The sequence below is a fragment of the Bombina bombina genome, chromosome 8 (assembly GCF_027579735.1).
Source record: "Bombina bombina isolate aBomBom1 chromosome 8, aBomBom1.pri, whole genome shotgun sequence".
NCBI classification, from domain to species: domain Eukaryota; kingdom Metazoa; phylum Chordata; class Amphibia; order Anura; family Bombinatoridae; genus Bombina; species Bombina bombina.
In genome coordinates this window covers 194254346-194278487 of record NC_069506.1, presented here as the reverse complement: position 1 = coordinate 194278487, position 24142 = coordinate 194254346, and the positions used below count along the sequence as shown (strand labels likewise).

General features: G+C 39.8%; 1 protein-coding gene across 1 annotated transcript in view; it reads left to right on the top strand.

Moving 5' to 3' along the window:
• LOC128638699 (carnitine O-palmitoyltransferase 1, liver isoform) overlaps window positions 1-24142 on the top strand; it is a 525225-nt gene that overhangs the window by 408660 nt on the left and 92423 nt on the right. The window contains exon 11 of the mRNA XM_053690821.1: window positions 19373-19561. Within this exon, the coding sequence (XP_053546796.1) occupies window positions 19373-19561 (189 nt within the window). The remainder of the gene's footprint in view (window positions 1-19372; window positions 19562-24142) is intronic.

Sequence of the window (24142 nt, the reverse complement as noted above, 5' to 3'; positions counted from 1 at the left end):
ACAGATTCTGTCCAAAATTAGTGGATTCAGAATATTGTTTCTCAAGGACAAGGATATCGAATAGGTTTCAGAATAAGACCTCCCATGGGAACATTATTTCTTACTCGTGTTCCAACAAACCCTGTGAAGGCTCGGGCTTTTCTAAAGTGTGTTTCAGACCTAGAGCTTTCAGGGGTGATTGTACCAGTTCCTTAGCAGGAACAGGGATTGGGTTTCTATTCAAATCTATTCATTGTCCCAAAAAAGGAAGATTCTTTCAGACCAATCCTGGATCTGAATACTTTAAATCGTTTTGTAGGAGTCCCAACTTTCAAGATGGTGACTATAAGGACTGTTCTGCCTTTTGTTCAGCAAGGTCATTTAATGTCCACAATAGGCTTACAGGACGCTTATCTTCACATTATGATTCATCCAGACCACTATCGTTTTCGGAGATTCTCTTTTCTAGACTTGCATTACCAATTTGTCGCTCTTCCATTTGGCCTAGCAACAGCACCAATAAGTTTCTCAAAGGTTCTCTGTGCCCTTCTATCTGTAATCAGAGAGCAGGGTATTGCGGTGTTTGCTTATTTGGACAATATCTTGGTACTAGCTCAATCTTTTCGTTTAGCAGAATCTCACACGCAACAACTAATGTTGTTTCTTCAAAGACATGGTTGGATGATCAATTTACCAAAGAGTTTCTTGATTCCTCAGACAAAAGTCACCTTCTTAGTTTTCCAGATATATTTAGTGTCCATGACTCTTTCCCTAACAGACAAGAGACAAATTAAATTAGTCTTAGCTTGTCTAAACCTTCAGTCTCTATCATTCCCTTAAGTGGCTATGTGCATGGAAGTTTTAGGTCTCATGATTGCAGCATTGGACGCAATCCCCTTTGCTCGTTTTCATATGAGACCTCTACAGATTTGCATGTACCAGTGGTGCAGGGATTATACTCAGATATCACAGTTCATATACTTAAACTCTCTATGACTTGGTGGTTAAACCATTACCTTTTTGTTCACGGGGCCTCCTTTGTTGGTCCTTCCTGGACTGTGATCACAACAGATGCAAGTCTTACAGGTTGGGGAGCTGTCTAGGGGTCTCTGACAGCACAAGGGGTTTGGAATCCTCAAGAGGCAAGGTTACCAATCAGTATTTCAGAGCTCTTCAGGCTAGGCTTCTATTGAAGAGAGAACTTTACTAGGGCTGCAACTAATGATTATTTTCATAATCGATTAATCGGATGATTATTTTTTCGACTGATTGGATAAAAAAAATAATAATAATAATTTTTTTCCCTATATTTAAAATAAAAGGCGAGCTATTTTGAATGCAGCAGAGGAGCTCAGATGGTGTTGAGGTGCCAATTTCAACAAGGTGGGATTTTTATTTTTGTTAACTCCCCACCAATGCAAGGGGCCTCTTAACAAAGTAAGCCTGGACTTCATTATAACATAAAAATACAGGTAGCCCTCAGTTTACGCTGGGGTTAGGTTCCAGAAGGAATGGTTGTAAATCGAAACCGTTGTAAATTGAAACCCAGTTTATAATGTTAGTCAATGGGAAGTGAGGGAGATAGGTTCCAGGCCCCTCTCAAAATTGTCATAAGTAACACCTAATACATTATTTTTAAAGTTTTGAAATGAAGACTTTAAATGCTAAACAGCATTATAAACCTAGTAAAATAACCACACAACACAGAATATATAATTAAACTAAGTTAAATGAACAAAAAACATTTGCTAAACAGCATTATAAACCTAATAAAATATTCATACAACGGGGGGCAGAGCTAACTGCCGAAGCGACTAGAAGCATAATACAGGAGCTCCTGCTTTCAATTTTGATTACTGGGGTTTTATAGTTGAAATATTCAATATATTTTTATCTATCACCCAGACCCCTGACTAAGGGCACATATTGAAGACTCAGAAGCACCAAAGATAAACTTTAAAGTTTTTGATCGGGCAGTTACAGAGTATTGATTGAGAGGCAGCAGACGCTAGCATGGAGGACGCTAATCTTATTGAAGAGTACTCTTTCTGTCATTCTCTCCTACCGACAATGAGTGTGGGAACACTCGAAGACAGACTCTGTGACTTGGTGAGAGATCACTTGTTTGGTCTACGGACTTTGCTCATACAGTGGTCTGAAAAATTTAATATGCGACATGCCTCCCAAGATGGCGCAGGGTCACGGATGAACAATATTACCCCTATGGAACAGGGTGCTGTAATTGCTGGCAATGGGATCTTGAGGGAAGGCACCAAGAGTACTAACAGCGCTGACGCACTGGATATGTATGTACCAAGAGAGCACTGGCAGCCTGGACAGACCCACTATCCGAAGCTTGCACCGCCAGACGCTACAAAAGTTCTCAACACCATATCCCAAAATGGCAAAGTGAAGCTTGATGGAGATATCGAGACAGCTACTAAAGGAATCACTATCCCTATTTACCTGCCCGGTGCAGAAGCGGTGAGTGAGAAGGGTGCTTGCGACTATGTGAATGTGGTTGTGGGGAAACTGAGCACAGCAATGGACTGGAGGGATCGCTCCCGAGTCATGGGGGGGTTCTACTCCCAATATGTGAAGTCATCCCGTCTCAGTATTTTTTTAGACCCACGCGGCAATAGCAAACTTCCCCCACCTATTCATACCCACAGACTGTTGTTGGAAGCTGAGGATTCTTTGCGCTGGAGAGTGCTGCAACAAACGGAGATTAATGAAGGAAGGATTATTCATGAGCAGCAAGACCTTACACTGTTTGATTGGCAGAAATCACAGCATTGCAGTAAGCTGAAGACTGGAATGGGATAACCTGTTAATTAGCCCCTATAAAAGCAAACAAGTTTTGTTGCAGGACGGTATTAATATTACCAGTGTGTTACTTTTGCCGGACATTGAACTTTTTGTCTTATGCCTTTTATACCAGTTTAGTTTTATGCACGAGGTATTGTGTTCTTCTTATTCTTCATCTATATTATGCCACATTTTAACTGTGATCTCAAGCGGAACAATTGTTATTATATAATTGCTTTCACTACCACTTACACTTACACTGGTGGGCATTTTTCTTGCTTTCAGAAGCTGATCAATGGGTAGTTATTTTTTATAGTTAAACATTTGGTTAATGTTTTTCTATTTGATGGGAATGTATATACTCGTTGTAATTAACCTGTTTACTTTAATATAACATTCACGGAAGGATGATGTAAATACCTGTTTACACCACTAGAGGGGAGTCATGGCTTATTTATGACTTGTACACCACATGTCTCTGTGTTTTATCGCTTAATTACCTCTGCCTCCCTTGAGATTCTTAGCCCTTTATGTTTGCTGAGCACCATGTCACTGACAGACTATTAACCTAAGCACACTCTGCTGCAGAATAGCCTTTCTCAATATTTTAATCCCTATTCTTATGTTTTATCTAGGTAATATTGATTGCATACTTATATATAGTTAGGTTATAGGTTTGCTAATAGACCTAATTTACTATTTCTTCTTGGTTAACATTATGTTACTGTGTTGAATTTTAATATAAGATGTGAGATTGGTTCTGCAGATTACAGTTCTGATACCAGGTCTGATGACTGTCACAGATTTTGATATATATATATGTTAAATGTACATAGGGTTTATTCTCCCATGCATATTCCTATAGTAATTCCCATACATGGTCTACAAACCTAATCTATATTATTAACAGTGTCCTTAATCTTACTGTCTACCCTATTCTTCAGATAGTCCATAAGCTAAGAAGTTTTATATATAGCTGCATTGTTTTTCACTATTCACAATAACCTGACATTGGGCCCATGTTTTTGTGCTGCCAGCGGCCGGGGTGGCGTGAAGGCATGGCGCTAAACGTGGTTCAACATAATTAAGTAAGAACTACTAGTTGAGGTTTGATATTTTTAAGTGAGGTTGTGATCCATTTCACATAAAATTAGCATTTTCAAAGGGGATACTACTGGTACTAGGTTATGTCACAGACATTTTATGTCTGTAAACTACAGATAGCACTAAGATAGTTAAGATAGTCTACCTGATTTGTTTTATACATGTGTTTATTTAAACTATACTCAAATGTGAGTGTTTCAGGCACATTCTAACCCATAGCCTTTCCTTTATGGGAAAAATATTGTTCCTATTAGTTTACTATACTTATGCCGATTTATAGGTTTTATTTTACTATAATATCCCCTGGTTTCTGGTTTAGAGAGTCCTCTGCTCCCATAATATGTCCATGCCGACTGTATTTCCCCTCACCCTTTCCCGCTCTACAGTTGTGAGCGGGTCATATCCACTACCCTTTTTCTTCTGTTAAGTGTGATCAGTCCACGGGTCATCATTACTTCTGGGATATTACTCCTCCCCAACAGGAAGTGCAAGAGGATTCACCCAGCAGAGCTGCATATAGCTCCTCCCCTCTACGTCACTCCCAGTCATTCTCTTGCACCCAACGACTAGATAGGATGTGTGAGAGGACTATGGTGATTATACTTAGTTTTATATCTTCAATCAAAAGTTTGTTATTTTAAAATAGCACCGGAGTGTGTTATTATCTCTCTGGCAGAGTTTGAAGAAGAATCTACCAGAGTTTTTGTTATGATTTTAGCCGGAGTAGTTAAGATCATATTGCTGTTTCTCGGCCATCTGAGGAGAGGTAAACTTCAGATCAGGGGACAGCGGGCAGATGAATCTGCATAGAGGTATGTAGCAGTTTTTATTTTCTGACAATGGAATTGATGAGAAAATCCTGCCATACCGATATAATGTCATGTATGTATACTTTACACTTCAGTATTCTGGGGAATGGTACTTCACTAGAATTACACTGTAAGAAATATATAAAGCTGTTTAATAACTAGAGATTATGTTTAACGTTTTTGCTGGAATGTAAAATCGTTTTCATTTGCTGAGGTACTGAGTGAATAAATGTTTGGGCACTATTTTTCCACTTGGCAGTTGCTTAATCTGTTTTCTGACAGTTTCTGTTCTCCCTCACTGCTGTGTGTGAGGGGGAGGGGCCGTTTTTTTGGCGCTTTTACTACGCATCAAATATTTCAGTCAGCAACTCATTGTATTCCCTGCATGATCCGGTTCATCTCTACAGAGCTCAGGGGTCTTCAAAACTTATTTTGAGGGAGGTAATTTCTCTCAGCAGAGCTGTGAGAATTATAGTTTGACTGAGATAAAAAACGTTTATTCTGTAATTTGTTTCCTGCTTTCAGAATTTGTTATCTTTGCTAATGGGATTAAACCTTTGCTAAAGTTGTGTTGTTTACAAGGATTGAGGCTATAACTGTTTCAATTTATTAATTTTCAACTGTCATAGACGTACTGTGCTTCTTAAGGGCACAGTACGTTTTAATATTATTCTAATTGAATTGTATTTCCAAGTTGCAAGTTTATTTGCTAGTGTGTTAAACATGTCTGATTCAGAGGATGATACCTGTGTCATTTGTTGCAATGCCAAAGTGGAGCCCAATAGAAATTTATGTACTAACTGTATTGATGCTACTTTAAATAAAAGTCAATCTGTACAAATTGAACAAATTTCACCAAACAACGAGGGGAGAGTTATGCCGACTAACTCGCCTCACGTGTCAGTACCTACATCTCCCGCTCAGAGGGAGGTGCGTGATATTGTAGCGCCGAGTACATCTGGGCGGCCATTACAAATCACATTACAGGATATGGCTACTGTTATGACTGAGGTTTTGGCTAAATTACCAGAACTAAGAGGTAAGCGTGATCACTCTGGGGTGAGAACAGAGTGCGCTGATAATATTAGGGCCATGTCAGACACTGCGTCACAGGTGGCAGAACATGAGGACGGAGAACTTCATTCTGTGGGTGACGGTTCTGATCCAAACAGACTGGATTCAGATATTTCAAATTTTAAATTTAAACTGGAAAACCTCCGTGTATTACTAGGGGAGGTGTTAGCGGCTCTGAATGATTGTAACACAGTTGCAATACCAGAGAAAATGTGTAGGTTGGATAAATATTTTGCGGTACCGACGAGTACTGAGGTTTTTCCTATACCTAAGAGACTTACTGAAATTGTTACTAAGGAGTGGGATAGACCCGGTGTGCCGTTCTCACCCCCTCCGATATTTAGAAAAATGTTTCCAATAGACGCCACCACAAGGGACTTATGGCAAACGGTCCCTAAGGTGGAGGGAGCAGTTTCTACCTTAGCTAAGCGTACCACTATCCCGGTGGAGGATGGCTGTGCTTTTTCAGATCCAATGGATAAAAAGTTAGAGGGTTACCTTAAGAAAATGTTTGTTCAACAAGGTTTTATATTGCAACCCCTTGCATGCATTGCGCCGATCACGGCTGCAGCGGCATTCTGGATTGAGTCTCTGGAAGAGAACATTGGTTCAGCTACTCTGGACGACATTACGGACAGGCTTAGAGTCCTTAAACTAGCTAATTCATTCATTTCGGAGGCCGTAGTACATCTTACTAAACTTACGGCGAAGAATTCAGGATTCGCCATTCAGGCACGCAGGGCGCTGTGGCTAAAATCCTGGTCAGCTGATGTTACTTCTAAGTCTAAATTGCTTAATATACCTTTCAAAGGGCAGACCTTATTCGGGCCCGGGTTGAAAGAGATTATCGCTGACATTACAGGAGGTAAAGGCCATGCCCTGCCTCAGGACAAAGCCAAAGCCAAGACTAGACAGTCTAATTTTCGTTCCTTTCGTAATTTCAAAGCAGGAGCAGCATCAACTTCCTCTGCACCAAAACAGGAAGGAGCTGTTGCTCGCTACAGACAAGGCTGGAAACCTAACCAGTCCTGGAACAAGGGCAAGCAGACTAGGAAACCTGCTGCTGCCCCTAAAACAGCATGAATTGAGGGCCCCCGATCCGGGATCGGATCTAGTGGGGGGCAGACTTTCTCTCTTCGCCCAGGCTTGGGCAAGAGATGTTCAGGATCCCTGGGCGCTAGAGATAATATCTCAGGGATACCTTCTGGACTTCAAATTCTCTCCTCCAAGAGAGAGATTTCATCTGTCAAGATTGTCAACAATCCAGACAAAGAAAGAGGCGTTTCTACGCTGCGTACAAGAGCTCTTGTTAATGGGAGTAATCCATCCAGTTCCACGATCGGAACAGGGACAGGGGTTTTACTCAAATCTGTTTGTGGTTCCCAAAAAAAGAGGGAACTTTCAGACCAATCCTGGACTTAAAGATCCTAAACAAATTCCTAAGAGTTCCATCGTTCAAGATGGAGACTATTCGGACAATTTTACCTATGATCCAAGAGGGTCAGTACATGACCACTGTAGATTTAAAAGATGCTTACCTTCACATACCGATTCACAAAGATCATTATCGGTACCTAAGGTTTGCCTTCCTAGACAGGCATTACCAGTTTGTGGCTCTTCCATTCGGATTGGCTACAGCTCCAAGAATCTTCACAAAGGTTCTGGGTGCTCTTCTGGCGGTACTAAGACCGCGGGGAATCTCGGTAGCTCCATACCTAGACGACATTCTGATACAAGCTTCAAGCTTTCAAACTGCCAAGTCTCATACAGAGTTAGTGCTGGCATTTCTAAGGTCACATGGATGGAAGGTGAACGAAAAGAAAAGTTCACTCGTTCCACTCACAAGAGTTCCCTTCCTGGGGACTCTTATAGATTCTGTAGAAATGAAGATTTACCTGACAGAGGACAGGCTAACAAGACTTCAAAGTGCTTGCCGCACCCTTCATTCCATTCAACACCCGTCAGTGGCTCAATGCATGGAGGTAATCGGCTTAATGGTAGCGGCAATGGACATAGTACCCTTTGCACGCTTACACCTCAGACCACTGCAACTGTGCATGCTAAGTCAGTGGAATGGGGATTACTCAGACTTATCCCCTTCTCTGAATCTGGATCAAGAGACCAGAAATTCTCTTCTATGGTGGCTTTCTCGGCCACATCTGTCCAGGGGGATGCCATTCAACAGACCAGACTGGACAATTGTAACAACAGACGCCAGCCTTCTAGGTTGGGGTGCCGTCTGGAATTCTCTGAAGGCTCAGGGACAATGGAGTCAGGAGGAGAGTCTCCTGCCAATAAACATTCTGGAATTGAGAGCAGTTCTCAATGCCCTCCTGGCTTGGCCCCAGTTGACAACTCGGGGGTTCATCAGGTTTCAGTCGGACAACATCACGACTGTAGCTTACATCAACCATCAGGGAGGGACAAGAAGCTCCCTAGCTATGATGGAAGTATCAAAGATAATTCGCTGGGCAGAGTCTCACTCTTGCCACCTGTCAGCAATCCACATCCCGGGAGTGGAGAACTGGGAGGCGGATTTCTTAAGTCGTCAGACTTTTCATCCGGGGGAGTGGGAACTTCATCCGGAGGTCTTTGCCCAAATACTTCGACGTTGGGGCAAACCAGAGATAGATCTCATGGCGTCTCGACAGAACGCCAAGCTTCCTCGTTACGGGTCCAGATCCAGGGATCCAGGAGCAGTCCTGATAGATGCTCTGACAGCACCTTGGGACTTCAGGATGGCTTACGTGTTTCCACCCTTCCCGTTGCTTCCTCGATTGATTGCCAGAATCAAACAAGAGAGAGCATCAGTGATTCTAATAGCACCTGCGTGGCCACGCAGGACTTGGTATGCAGACCTGGTGGACATGTCATCCTGTCCACCTTGGTCTCTACCTCTGAAACAGGACCTTCTGATACAGGGTCCCTTCAAACATCAAAATCTAACTTCTCTGAAGCTGACTGCTTGGAAATTGAACGCTTGATTTTATCAAGACGTGGGTTTTCTGAGTCAGTTATTGATACCTTAATACAGGCTAGGAAACCTGTTACCAGAAAGATTTACCACAAGATATGGCGTAAATACCTATATTGGTGTGAATCCAAAGGTTACTCTTGGAGTAAGGTTAGGATTCCTAGGATATTGTCTTTTCTACAAGAAGGTTTAGAAAAGGGTTTATCTGCTAGTTCATTAAAGGGACAGATCTCAGCTCTGTCCATTCTGTTACACAAACGTCTGTCAGAAGTTCCTGACGTCCAGGCTTTTTGTCAGGCTTTGGCCAGGATTAAGCCTGTGTTTAAAACTGTTGCTCCACCATGGAGTTTAAACCTTGTTCTTAATGTTTTACAGGGCGTTCCGTTTGAACCCCTTCATTCCATTGATATAAAGTTGTTATCTTGGAAAGTTCTATTTTTAATGGCTATTTCCTCGGCTCGAAGAGTCTCTGAATTATCAGCCTTACATTGTGATTCTCCTTATTTGATTTTTCATTCGGATAAGGTAGTCCTGCGTACTAAACCTGGGTTCTTACCTAAGGTAGTTACTAACAGGAATATCAATCAAGAGATTGTTGTTCCTTCTTTATGCCCAAATCCTTCTTCAAAGAAGGAACGTCTACTGCACAACCTGGATGTAGTCCGTGCTCTAAAATTTTACTTACAGGCAACTAAGGAATTTCGACAAACGTCTTCTCTGTTTGTCATTTACTCTGGGCAGAGGAGAGGTCAAAAAGCTTCCGCTACCTCTCTTTCTCTTTGGCTTCGTAGCATAATTCGTTTAGCTTATGAGACTGCTGGACAGCAGCCTCCTGAAAGAATTACAGCTCATTCTACTAGAGCTGTGGCTTCCACTTGGGCCTTCAAGAATGAGGCCTCTGTTGAACAGATTTGCAAGGCTGCAACTTGGTCTTCGCTTCATACTTTTTCCAAATTTTACAAATTTGACACTTTTGCTTCATCGGAGGCTATTTTTGGGAGAAAGGTTCTTCAGGCAGTGAGAATAACAACAAAGAAAAGCGGTGCTTACCCTCAGGCTATACGGCGAATGGCTTTCTTCAGCGACCCTCCAGCGCGTCTTCAGTCCACGGCCCGCCCTGTTTTTAAGGCAGGTAAATATTTTTTAATTTATACTCCAGTCACCACTTCACCCTTGGCTTTTCCTTTCTCGTTGGTCCTTGGTCGAATGACTGGGAGTGACGTAGAGGGGAGGAGCTATATGCAGCTCTGCTGGGTGAATCCTCTTGCACTTCCTGTTGGGGAGGAGTAATATCCCAGAAGTAATGATGACCCGTGGACTGATCACACTACAGAAGAAAGGAATTTATCAGGTAAGCATAAATTATGTTTTCCGTCGGTGTCCAGTGGGGACAATATCCCTGAGGGGAGATACTGCATAAATGCTACATAGGTCTCCTTACCATAGTAATTCAATGGTGATATGTTCCCTTACCAATCCAAACTTAAACTTGCATGAAGCTGGGAACACATTATCCCCATATTAAGAGAAGGTACTGTCTGTTTGATTTTTATTTATATTTTCTCTGGCTCCGCTTCCCACCCCCCCTAGGGGTTTTCCCCTTAGGTTCAGTTTATTAAATTAAACTAAGGAACACAGATTCCATCGCATTTCCCCACCTTTTATTAGATGTCCGATAAGAAATAGCGGCTTATAATATTCCCTTTCCCACTATTTGAGATCCCTATGAAACCTGAGGATGCTTCTTAACAAATATCTAGAAATATACATTTTGTTTATAGTATACTTGGATGTTTATCACCCAGTAATATGTCTAGATGCCATACGTCAATAATATTCCCTTTCCCACTATTTGAGATCCCTATGAAACCTGAGGATGCTTCTTAACAAATATCTAGAAATATACATTTTGTTTATAGTATACTTGGATGTTTATCACTCAGTAATATGTCTAGATGCCATATGTCAAACCTATGTAATTACCTTGATGTCTTTGTGGAAAATAATTTTTCCTTTTTGTTGATTGACTGTATGTAATTTGGGTTCTCAATAAAAAAAAATCTTTATAAAAAAAAAAAAAAAGATTCTAAGCTTCTCTCAAATCCAAAAAAAAAAAAAAAAAAAAAAAAATATTCATACAACACAGACTTCACTTGCATTTTTCTGCAAACAGTTCTTTCTATGCATTCCAATCTGGACTGATTTATAGACAGGAAGATCTTGTTCCTTTGAAATCTGCTCGATAGCTCAGGTCTGGTTAAACTGATTAATTTCAGCTTGCTTGGCTGCAACACAAGCGGACAGCTTCACCTACTGGCTATTTTAATAAATGCACTGCTTCTCAATGCTTTTCAATAGTAGTCACATGACTGGAAAAAAAGGTTGTTATTCTGAAACGGTGTAAATTGAACCGTTGTAAAACGAGGGCCACCTGTATCTTTAATATCTATATGCAACGGTAAATAACCAGCTATAAGGTTAGGGGGAAAAATATCTAATTGGCTCCGTAAAATAACAGATATATACTAATAGAGGTTGAATTTGGTACATATTACAATAAAAAATATAAAAAGTCAAGTGCTATAAAGACTATATATCAAAAACAGGACAAAGCCTTACACATTTATCTATAAAGTACATATTATCAGCAATAGCATGCAATCGACTAATAATTGTGCAAACAGATAATATTGCACATCAATTTAAATAACTCCCATCAATCTAGGGCTCGGCACTATATCATGCAAAGCATAGCCCCAAATCACCTGATTTAATATAAACAATCCAAATGATGACTCCTATTATTTCTGGGTTGCACATAAGTCAGGAGTAGTTGTAAACTTAAAAAGAAATTTATATTGTCCGGAAAAAGTGAAAAGTAAACGTCTGTAGACCTCCTTCAGGCTAAGGACATAACCATAAAACAAAATACCATGTGCAGGAGCTTATTGGAGTGAAGCAGTTGGTGCTGTGCACAGACCAACTAATTGCAAACCAACTAATCGATTATGAGATTCGTTGACAACTATTTTCATAATCGATTATATTGATTAGTTGTTGCAGCTCTAAACTTTACATTCATTTTCAAACAGATAATATCACAACAGTGGCATATGTCAATCATCAAGGGGGGACTCGCAGTTCTTTAGCATTGAAAGAAGTTTCTTGGATACTTTCTTGGGCGGAATCCAACTCTTGTCAACTCTTATTTCCTAGAAAAATTGCTAAGCTTCCTGATATTCACTGTTTTGTTCAGGCTTTGATTTGTATCAAACCTGTTATTAAATCATATACTCCTCCTTGGAGTCTCAAATTGGTTTTAAAGATTTTGCAGGCTCCTCCTTTTGAGCCTATGCATTCTTTGGATATTAAACTACTTTCTTGGAAAGTGTTATTTCTTTTGGCTATTTCTTCTGCTAGAAGAGTTTCTGAATTGTCTGCTCTCTCTTGTGAGTCTCCTTATCTGATTTTTCATTCAGATAAAGCTGTTTTGCGGACTTCGTTTACATTTTTACCTAAAGTTGTGAATTCTAACAACATCAATAGGGAAATTATTGTTCATTCCTTGGGGGGTAGTTATCAAGCCGTCTACTTTTCTTGCTTCGCCGGCCGAATACGCCCGCCTAAGCTCGCCTACCTTCGCCGCCGCGGACCTGAAAAAATACGCCTAAGTTATCAAATAAAGCTGTCAAAAAGCCGCGGGGCGATGAGCAGCGGACTGTGACAGTTATCACTCATCCGATCTCGCTGCCCTTCGGCTTTTTCCCAGCTTTATTGCTAGCCTGTCACTAAGCACTCACACTAAACTACACTGTTCTATCCCTATACCGGCGCCCCCGGAGCCTCCCGCAACTCAATAAAGTTACTAATCCCTAAACCGCCGCTCCTAGACCCCGCCGCAACTCTTATAAATGTATTAACCCCTAAACCGCCGCTCCCGGACACCGCTACCACCTACAGTATACCTAGTAACCCCTATCCTGCCCCCCCTATACCGTCGCCCTCTATAATAAAATTATTAACCCCTATCATGCTGATCCCGCACCTCTCCGCAACTAAATAAATAGTTTAACCCCTAAACCGCCGCTCCATGAACCCGCCGCAACCTATATTAAACCTATTAACCCCTATCCTGCCCCCCCTACACCGTCGCCACCTATAATAAATTTATTAACCCCTAATCTGCCCCCCCTACACCGTCGCCACCTATAATAAATGTATTAACCCCTATCCTGCCCCCCCTACACCGTCGCCACCTATAATAAATTTATTAACCCCTAATCTGCCCCCCCTACACCGTCGCCACCTATAATAAATTTATTAACCCCTATCCTGCCCCCCACTACGCCGCCACTGTAATAAAATTATTAACCCCTAAACCTAAGTCTAACCCTAACGCCCCCCTAACTTAAATATTAATTAAATAAATCTAAATAAATTAACTCTTATTAAGTAAATGAATCCTATTTAAAACTAAATACTTACCTTTAAAATAAACCCTAATATAGCTACAATATAAATAATAATTATATTCTAGCTATCTTAGGATTTATATTTATTTTACAGGTACCTTTCAATTTATTTTAACCATGTACAATAACTATTAAATAGTTATTAACTATTTAATAGCTTACCTAGCTAAAATAAAGAGAAATGTACCTGTGAAATAAATCCTAACCTAAGTTACAATTACACCTAACACTACACTGTACTTTAATAAATTATTCCTATTTAAAAATAAATACTTACCTGTAAAATAAACCCTAAGATAGCTACAATGTAATTAATAATTATATTATAGCTATCTTAGGATTTATATTTATTTTACAGGTAACTTTGTATTTATTTTAGCTAGTTAGAATAGTTATTAAATAGTTATTAACTATTTAATAACTACATAGCTAAAAGAAATACAAAATTACCTGTAAAATAAATCATAACTTAAGTTACAATTAAACCTAATACTACACTATCATTAAATTAATTAAATAAATTAACTACAAATAACTACAATTAAATACAATTACATAAACTAACTAAAGTACAAAAAATAAAAAAAGCTAAGTTACAAAAAATAAAAAAATAAGTTACAAACATGTTACAAATATTACAACAATTTTAAGCTACTTACACCTAATCTAAGCCCCCTAATAAAATAAACCCCCCCAAAATAAAAAAAATGCCCTACCCTATTCTAAATTAAATAAATTTCAAAGCTCTTTTACCTTACCAGCCCTTAAAAGGGCCATTTGTGGGGGCATGCCCCAAAGAAAACAGCTCTTTTGCCTGTAAAAGAAAAATACAACCCCCCCCCCCAATATTAAAACCCACCACCCACATACCCCTAATCTAACCCAAACCCCCCTTACAAAAACCTAACACTAATCCCCTGAAGATCATCCTACCTTGAGTCGTCTTCACTCAGCCGAGCCACCGATGGAACTGAAGAGGACATCCGGAGCGGAAGAAGTTAATCCTCCAAGCGGCGCTGAAGAAATCTTCCATCCGATGAAGTCATCATCCAGGCGGCGCTGAAGAAAAGTCTTCGATCCGTCCGATGTCATCTTCAAAGAGGCGCTGAAGAGGTCTTCTATCCGGGCGAAGTCATCTTCCAAGCCGGGTCTTGAATCTTCCTTCCGCCGACGCGGAACCACTTTCTTCACCGACGGACTACGACGAATGACGGCTCCTTTAAGGGACGTCATCCAAGATGGCGTCCCCTCAATTCCGATTGGCTGATAGGATTCTATCAGCCAATCAGAATTAAGGTAGGAAAATCTGATTGGCTGATGGAATCAGCCAATCAGATTCAAGTTCAATCCGATTGGCTGATCCAATCAGCCAATCAGATTGAGCTCGCATTCTTAACAGCCAATAGAATGCAAGCTCAATCTGATTGGCTGATTCCATCAGCCAATCAGATTTTTCCTACCTTAATTCCGATTGGGTGATAGAATCCTATCAGCCAATCGGAATTGAGGGGACGCCATCTTGGATGACGTCCCTTAAAGGAGCCGTCATTCGTCGTAGTCCGTCGGTGAAGAAGGTGGTTCCGCGTCGGCGGAAGGAAGATTCAAGACCCGGCTTGGAAGATGACTTCGCCCGGATAGAAGACCTCTTCAGCGCCTCTTTGAAGATGACATCGGACGGATCGAAGACTTTTCTTCAGCGCCGCCTGGATGATGACTTCATCGGATGGAAGATTTCTTCAGCGCCGCTTGGAGGATTAACTTCTTCCGCTCCGGATGTCCTCTTCAGTTCCATCGGTGGCTCGGCTGAGTGAAGACGACTCAAGGTAGGATGATCTTCAGGGGATTAGTGTTAGGTTTTTGTAAGGGGGGTTTGGGTTAGATTAGGGGTATGTCGGTGGTGGGTTTTAATGTTGGGGGGGGGTTGTATTTTTCTTTTACAGGCAAAAGAGCTGTTTTCTTTGGGGCATGCCCCCACAAATGGCCCTTTTAAGGGCTGGTAAGGTAAAAGAGCTTTGAAATTTATTTAATTTAGAATAGGGTAGGGCATTTTTTTATTTTGGGGGGTTTGCTATTTTATTAGGGGGCTTAGATTAGGTGTAAGTATCTTAAAATTGTTGTAATATTTTTAACATGTTTGTAACTTATTTTTTTATTTTTTGTACTTTAGTTAGTTTATGTAATTGTATTTAATTGTAGTTATTTGTAGGTAATTTATTTAATTAATTTAATGATAGTGTAGTATTAGGTTTAATTGTAACTTAAGTTAGGATTTATTTTACAGGTAATTTTGTATTTCTTTTAGCTATGTAGTTATTAAATAGTTAATAACATTTTAATAACTATTCTAACTAGCTAAAATAAATACAAAGTTACCTGTAAAATAAATATAAATCCTAAGATAGCTATAATATAATTATTAATTATATTTTAGCTATCTTAGGGTTTATTTTACAGGTAGGTATTTATTTTTAAATAGGAATAATTTATTAAAGTATAGTGCAGTGTTAGGTGTAATTGTAACTTAGGTTAGGATTTATTTCACAGGTAAATTTCTCTTTATTTTAGCTAGGTAAGCTATTAAATAGTTAATAACTATTTAATAGTTATTGTACATGGTTAAAATAAATTGAAAGGTACCTGTAAAATAAATATAAATCCTAAGATAGCTAGAATATAATTATTATTTATATTGTAGCTATATTAGGGTTTATTTTAAAGGTAAGTATTTAGTTTTAAATAGGATTCATTTACTTAATAAGAGTTAATTTATTTAGATTTATTTAATTAATATTTAAGTTAGGGGGGCGTAAGGGTTAGGGTTAGACTTAGGTTTAGGGGTTAATAATTTTATGACAGTGGCGGCGGCGTAGTGGGGGGCAGGATAGGGGTTAATACATTTATTATAGGTGGCGACGGTGTAGGGGGGGCAGGATAGGGGTTAATACATTTAATATAGGTTGCGGCGGGTTCAGGGAGCGGCGGTTTAGGGGTTAATACATTTATTATAGTTGCGGTGGGCTCCGGGAGCGGCGGTTTAGGGGTTAATATGTATAGAGTAGCTTGCGGTGGGCTCCGGGAGCTGTGGTTTAGGGGGTAATAACTTTATTTAGTTGCGGCGGTGTAGGGGGGGACAGATTAGTGGTGTTTAGACTCGGGGTACATGTTAGGGTGTTAGGTGCAGACATCTCCCATAGAAATCAATGGGATGTCTGTCAGCAGCGAACTTGTACTTTCGCTATGGTCAGACTCCCATTGATTCCTATGGGATCCGCCGCCTCCAGGGGTGGCGGATTGAAAACCAGCTAGTTTTTTTATAGCTAGCAAAAGTAGTGAGAATGTGCCGCACTTGTGTGCGGAACATCTGGAGTGACGTAAGAATCGATCTGTGTCGGACTGAGTCCGGCGGATCGATGCTTACGTCACAAAATTCTACTTTTGCCGGTCTCGAGCCTTTGATAACTAAGGCGAATCAGCCTCGCCACAAATACGCTGCGGAATTCCAGCGTATTTGAGGTTGACGGCTTGATAACTAGGCCCCCTTGTGTCCCAATCCTAAGAATACTCTTGAAAGGTCTTTACATTCTTTGGATGTGGTAAGAGCTTTGAAATATTATGTTGAGGCTACTTAAGATTCCAGAAAGACATCTAGTCTATTTGTTATTTTTTCTGATTCCAGAAAAGGTCAGAAAGCCTCTGCCATTTCCTTGGCATCTTGGTTGAAGCTTTTGATTCACAAATCTTATTTGGATGCGGGGCAGTCTCCGCCTCAGCAAATTACAGCTCATTCTACTAGATCAGTCGCCACATCTTGGGCTTTCAAGAATGAAGCTTCAGTTGATCAAATTTGCAAAGCAGCAACTTGGTCTTCTTTGCATACATTTACTAAATTTTACCATTTTGAAGTGTTTGCTTCTTCGAAAGCAGCCTTTGGTAGATTGGTTCTTCAGGCTGCTGTCTCAGTTTGATTCTAGTGCCTATGAGTTTTTTTAATTTTTTTTTTAAGAAAACCTTAATTATTTTTTGGATTTAATTTCTCAGCAGAAATAGTTGTATTTATTTTATTCCTCCCTCTCTAGTGACTCGTGGACTTCCACATCTTGGGTATTATATGCCATACGTCACTAGCTCATGGACTCTTGCCACCTATATGAAAGAAAACATAATTTATGCAAGAACTTACCTGATAAATTCATTTCTTTCATGGTGGCAAGAGTCCATGAGACCCACCCAATTTTTTTGTGAGGTGGGAGGGGGTTTTATTAGGGTTCTTGAGGTTTGAGACTTTTTTCCTCCTCCTAGTGGTAGAGAAGAGTAATTTCCAGGAGTAATGAATCGTGGACTTTCACTACCATGAAAGAAATTAATTTATCAGGTAGGCATAATTTTTTTTTCTTTCATGTTTCAGATAGAGCATACAATTTTTAATAACTAACTTTCCAATTTATTTCTATTATCAATTCTGCTTCATTCTCTTGGTAAACTTTATTGAAGACGCAGCAATGCAGTACTGGGAGCTAGCTGAAAACATCGGTAAGCAAATGATAACAGGTATATTTGTTCAGCCACAAGCAGCTAACTCCCAGACCCTGAGCATACCTAGGTGTGCTTTTCAACAAAGGATACCAAAGAACAAAGCAAATTAGATGATAGAAAATTGTTCAAAATTGTATGCTCGGTTTGAATTATGAAAGAAAATTTTGGGGTTTAATGTCCCTTTAAGGTGTTTAAAGTTCAGGGCTTCACATGTAAAATCTTGGAGATAAGCTAAAAATGTAGGTACCTCATTTTCTGTGACTAACAAGTAGGGTTTAAATTATAACAACATGCTAAAAGCATATGCCTTTGCTTACAGTGACATGAGTATCTAGATTTTTAAGAAAACTATTGAAATTTGTTTGTTTCCACTCAAATGCTCAGACATAAATTTTGCATGAATATCTGCTGACTTAAGGCTTATTTTCCTTAAGGATCGCTCCACATCTGCTGCACTTCTTTGCCAACCGCTCCACTGGCTTCCCTTAGCCTCAAGAATAAAATTCAAAATGTTGTCCTTACATACAAAGCCACCAACATTGCACCCTCCTATATTTCTGCCCTAGTCTGCAAATACTCCCCTCTTCTCTGCCCAAGACCTATTTGTCTCCTCATCTCTCATTACTTCCTCACACTGACTTTTACAAGACTTTTATGGAACTGCACCTATCATATAGAACTCATTGCCTTGCTCAGTCAGACTTTCCTCTAGTCTCTAGCCGCTTTTTGAACCCACAACACCATTAAAGTGGCCTAATAGAGAGTTGATTGCTATGCTGCATCTTTTACAATCAAGCAAGTGCCGTTTATTTGGAAAAAGGAGACTTCCCTTTTTCATATAAAGGTTTTTTTCTGTTTGTGTTGCAAATGTAATGCAGTACATTACATGATATATCACAGAGTGTCTGAAGATTTGCACCTGATATTTTCCAACAAAAATGGATGATTATAAATTACCTATGGAGTATTAAAGGGACAGTCAAGTCCAAAAAAAACTTTCATGATTCAAATAGGGCATGCAATTTTAAACAACTTTCCAATTTACTTTTATCACCAATTTTGCTTTGTTCTCTTGGTATTCTTAGTTGAAAGCTAAACCTAGGAGGTTCATATGCTAATTTCTTAGACCTTGAAGGCCGCCTCTAATCTAAATGCATTTGGATAGTTTTTCACCACTAGAGGGCATTAGTTTACGTGTTTCATATAGATAACATCAAGCTCATGCACGTGAATTTATAATGGAGACAGCTCTGATTGGCTAAAATGCAAGTCTGTCAAAAGAACTGAAATAAGGGGGCAGTCTGCTGAGGCTTAGATACAAGGTAATTACAGAGGTAAAACGTGTATAATTATAACTGTTGGTTATGCAAAACTGGGGAATTGGTTATTAAGGGATTATCTATCTTTTAAAACAACAAAAATGCTGGTGTTGACTGTCCCTTTAATCTTTATCACATGCCTGAATATAAAAATGTGATTTTTGATATTAAAATATTTTGGTACACGCTATTGAATGTTTGTCTTAATTACAATTTTAAAGTGTACATTTGTTCTAAATGATGCATTTTAAGTAACTGTCAAATACATTTGAAGATGTAATTTCATGTATTGTTTTTTAGAACAACTTGGGCCAAAGCTCGTAAAGCTTATTTTCGGAGTGGAAAGAATATGCAGTCTCTGGATCTTGTGGAGAGAGCAGCTTTTTTTGTCACTTTGGAAGATAGCGAGCAGGGACTGCGGATTGATGATCCAGTGAATTCTTTGGATGCCTATTCTAAATCTTTGTTGCATGGGAAATGCTACGACAGGTCAGTACTGAATTCCCCCCAAGAATTCCATGTAGATATTATTTCAATTAAATGCTCAGAAGTGGTAGCAATAGCACTACACATATGAAGTGGGGTTGCTCTATTTAAATTGCTTAAAATTGTATTTTATGAGCTAGAATGCTTGTGCATAAAAAACTGAATGCAAGGTTTAAGTCAAAAGATTTTATTGACTGGAAAGAATGCACTTATGTAGCACTTTTGACACCCCTTAGATAGACGTCGGTAAATTACCCACTTGAATTGAGCTTAGGTTGTTTCTGAATACTGGTTATAGAACTGTTTTCCCATTATTATGTAAGTGAGTGTACCCAACTGATTCAGTTTTACTCAGTATAATAATTTTATTATCTCTTAAGTTAATACTTCTACATATATCTATTGAAATTATTTTTCAAGTCTGGCATATATCTAACCATTATAGTCTTTGTTAGTTGTAAATGAGTATGTAGAAATCGGACACTTGTTTTATTTCTGTCTACTGTGCACTGAAGGTGCTTTGTAAGCTAGTATATCTTCTTCCTTTGTATTACACAGTGTTTCTGAGTACTTTTATAGGACTGATTTCACAATATTGTGTAAGTTGGTGTGCCCAACTAATTCAGTTTTACTCAGTATAATAATTTGTTATCTCATAGGTTAAGGCTTCAGCACATATCTGTTGATATTATTTTTCAAGTCTGACACCATATATCCCAACCTTTCTAATCTTGGTTAGTTATAAACAATTATGTGAAAAACAGACACTTGTTTTGATTATTTCTATTATAAGACTGTTTTAACAGTATTGTGTGAATTGGTGTATATGATGCCAGACTTGAGAAATAATTTCAATAGATATATGGAGAAGTATTAACTTATAAGATAATAAAATTATTATACTGAGTAAAACTGTATCAGTTTGGCACACTCACTCACATAATAATGGGAAAACAGTTCTATAACCAGTATTCAGAAACAACCTAAGCTCAATTCAAGTGGGTAATTTACTGAATAATTCCTATAGACAGTTTAGTAAGCCAGTCAAACTCTTAAGTTTAATAGCGCCATCGGGCGCGCTGTGACTAGACAGCGTGCCCTTGATGCGCTTAGGAGAATCCGCTCAGTAGAGCCAGGAGCGGCGTTCTGTTTTCATTGCAAAATATCTATATAACCCTTTGCTTTAGAAACAAAGCGGTAAGCTAATGTTATATAATTCTGCACTATGTGCAGAATTATATAACAACATTTGCTACGTTTACTGCCCCTTTAAAGATGGTGCGTTAACAATAGGACTGTATCCATACTTTGTGTCTAGACCCAATATCTTTAACAAGTCAAGATTGATCTAATATGTCTTTACATTTTAGTCCTGTCCATCCTTGTATAAAATGTAATATCTTTAAATAAGGAGTATCACGTCTTTTATTAAATGTTTTTGCAATTTGTGTATTCACTTGACCATATTTGTTTCATATGATGGTGAGAGTCCATGAGCCTTGACATGTGGGATTGAATTCTTGCCACTAGGAGGAGGCAAAGAACTCCAAACTTTTAAACCCTACCACCTCCCAGTACTATTCAGTTTTGTTCTTTGCCTCCCAGGAGGAAGGTGAAGATTAGCGATGGTAAAGTTTTCTTTGTGGACAGGGGTTCTCAGACCACTGGATGATGGATTCCTGGACACTGGGGTATATGAGTACCTGATTTATTGGTGCAATATTTCCTTTAGGGATTTCAGCCATAACCCCCCTTGTACCTTCGCTTCCTCCTGCGGGATTATTGTGTGCTCCTCACTTATATCCTCTGCTGTTACCTTCACAGCACTGGGTGGGCTCTCTGCTAGATTCAGCTATTTCTTACCTGGTAAGCTTAGTGGAGTGGGTGCTCCTGTCAGGTAAGTCACTTGCACTCACATAATCCACAGGCTATTTTTAAATACTATTCAGGTATAACATAGCCAGGGGACCCAGGTAACCCTCAGACATGTGTACTTTTTCTCCAACATAGGTGTGTCCGGTCCACGGCGTCATCCTTACTTGTGGGATATTCTCTTCCCCAACAGGAAATGGCAAAGAGCCCAGCAAAGCTGGTCACATGATCCCTCCTAGGCTCCGCCTACCCCAGTCATTCTCTTTGCCGTTGTACAGGCAACATCTCCACGGAGATGGCTTAGAGTTTTTTAGTGTTTAACTGTAGTTTTTATTATTCAATCAAGAGTTTGTTATTTTGAAATAGTGCTGGTATGTACTATTTACTCAGAAACAGAAAAGAGATGAAGATTTCTGTTTGTATGAGGAAAATGATTTTAGCAACCGTAACTAAAATCCATGGCTGTTCCACACAGGACTGTTGAGAGCAATTAACTTCAGTTGGGGGAACAGTGTGCAGTCTCTTACTGCTTGAGGTATGACACATTCTAACAAGACGATGTAATGCTGGAAGCTGTCATTTTCCCTATGGGATCCGGTAAGCCATGTTTATTACGATCGTAAATAAGGGCTTCACAAGGGCTTATTAAGACTGTAGACTTTTTCTGGGCTAAATCGATTCATTATTAACACATATTTAGCCTTGAGGAATCATTTTATCTGGATATAATAATATCGGCAGGCACTGTATTAGACACCTTATTCCTTAGGGGCTTTCCCAAAGCATAAGCAGAGCCTCATTTTCGCGCCGGTGTGGCGCACTTGTTTTTGAGAGGCATGGCATGCAGTCGCATGTGTGAGGAGCTCTGATACTTAGAAAAGACTTTCTGAAGGCGTCATTTGGTATCGTATTCCCCTTTGGGCTTGGTTGGGTCTCAGCAAAGCAGATACCAGGGACTGTAAAGGGGTTAAAGTTTAAAACGGCTCCGGTTCCGTTATTTTAAGGGTTAAAGCTTCCAAAATTGGTGTGCAATACTTTTAAGGCTTTAAGACACTGTGGTGAAAATTTGGTGAATTTTGAACAATTCCTTCATGTTTTTTCGCAATTGCAGTAATAAAGTGTGTTCAGTTTAAAATTTAAAGTGACAGTAACGGTTTTATTTTAAAACGTTTTTGTACTTTGTTATCAAGTTTATGCCTGTTTAACATGTCTGAACTACCAGATAGACTGTGTTCTGAATGTGGGGAAGCCAGAATTCCTATTCATTTAAATAAATGTGATTTATGTGATAATGACAATGATGCCCAAGATGATTCCTCAAGTGAGGGGAGTAAGCATGGTACTGCATCATTCCCTCCTTCGTCTACACGAGTCTTGCCCACTCAGGAGGCCCCTAGTACATCTAGCGCGCCAATACTCCTTACTATGCAACAGTTAACGGCTGTAATGGATAATTCTGTCAAAAACATTTTAGCCAAAATGAACACTTGTCAGCGTAAGCGCGGCTGCTCTGTTTTAGATACTGAAGAGCATGACGACGCTGATATTAATATCTCTGAAGGGCCCCTAACTCAGTCTGATGGGGCCAGGGAGGTTTTGTCTGAGGGAGAAATTACTGATTCAGGGAACATTTCTCAACAGGCTGAACCTGATGTGATTGCATTTAAATTTAAGTTGGAACATCTCCGCATTCTGCTTAAGGAGGTATTATCCACTCTGGATGATTGTGACAAGTTGGTCATCCCAGAGAAACTATGTAAAATGGACAAGTTCCTAGAGGTGCCGGGGCTCCCAGAAGCTTTTCCTATACCCAAGCGGGTGGCGGACATTGTTAATAAAGAATGGGAAAGGCCCGGTATTCCTTTCGTCCCTCCCCCCATATTTAAAAAATTGTTTCCTATGGTCGACCCCAGAAAGGACTTATGGCAGACAGTCCCCAAGGTCGAGGGAGCGGTTTCCACTTTAAACAAACGCACCACTATACCCATAGAGGATAGTTGTGCTTTCAAAGATCCTATGGATAAAAAATTAGAAGGTTTGCTTAAAAAGATGTTTGTTCAGCAGGGTTACCTTCTACAACCAATTTCATGCATTGTCCCTGTCGCTACAGCCGCATGTTTCTGGTTCGATGAGCTGATAAAGGCGGTCGATAGTGATTCTCCTCCTTATGAGGAGATTATGGACAGAATCAATGCTCTCAAATTGGCTAATTCTTTCACCCTGGACGCCACTTTGCAATTGGCTAGGTTAGTGGCTAAGAATTCTGGGTTTGCTATTGTGGCGCGCAGAGCGCTTTGGTTGAAATCTTGGTCGGCTGATGCGTCTTCCAAGAACAAGCTACTTAACATTCCTTTCAAGGGGAAAACGCTGTTTGGCCCTGACTTGAAAGAGATTATCTCTGATATCACTGGGGGTAAGGGCCACGCCCTTCCTCAGGATCGGCCTTTCAAGGCAAAAAATAAACCTAATTTTCGTCCCTTTCGTAGAAACGGACCAGCCCAAGGTGCTACGTCCTCTAAGCAAGAGGGTAATACTTCTCAGGCCAAGCCAGCTTGGAGACCAATGCAAGGCTGGAACAAGGGAAAGCAGGCCAAGAAACCTGCCACTGCTACCAAGACTGCATGAAATGTTGGCCCCCGATCCGGGACCGGATCTGGTGGGGGGCAGACTCTCTCTCTTCGCTCAGGCTTGGGCAAGAGATGTTCTGGATCC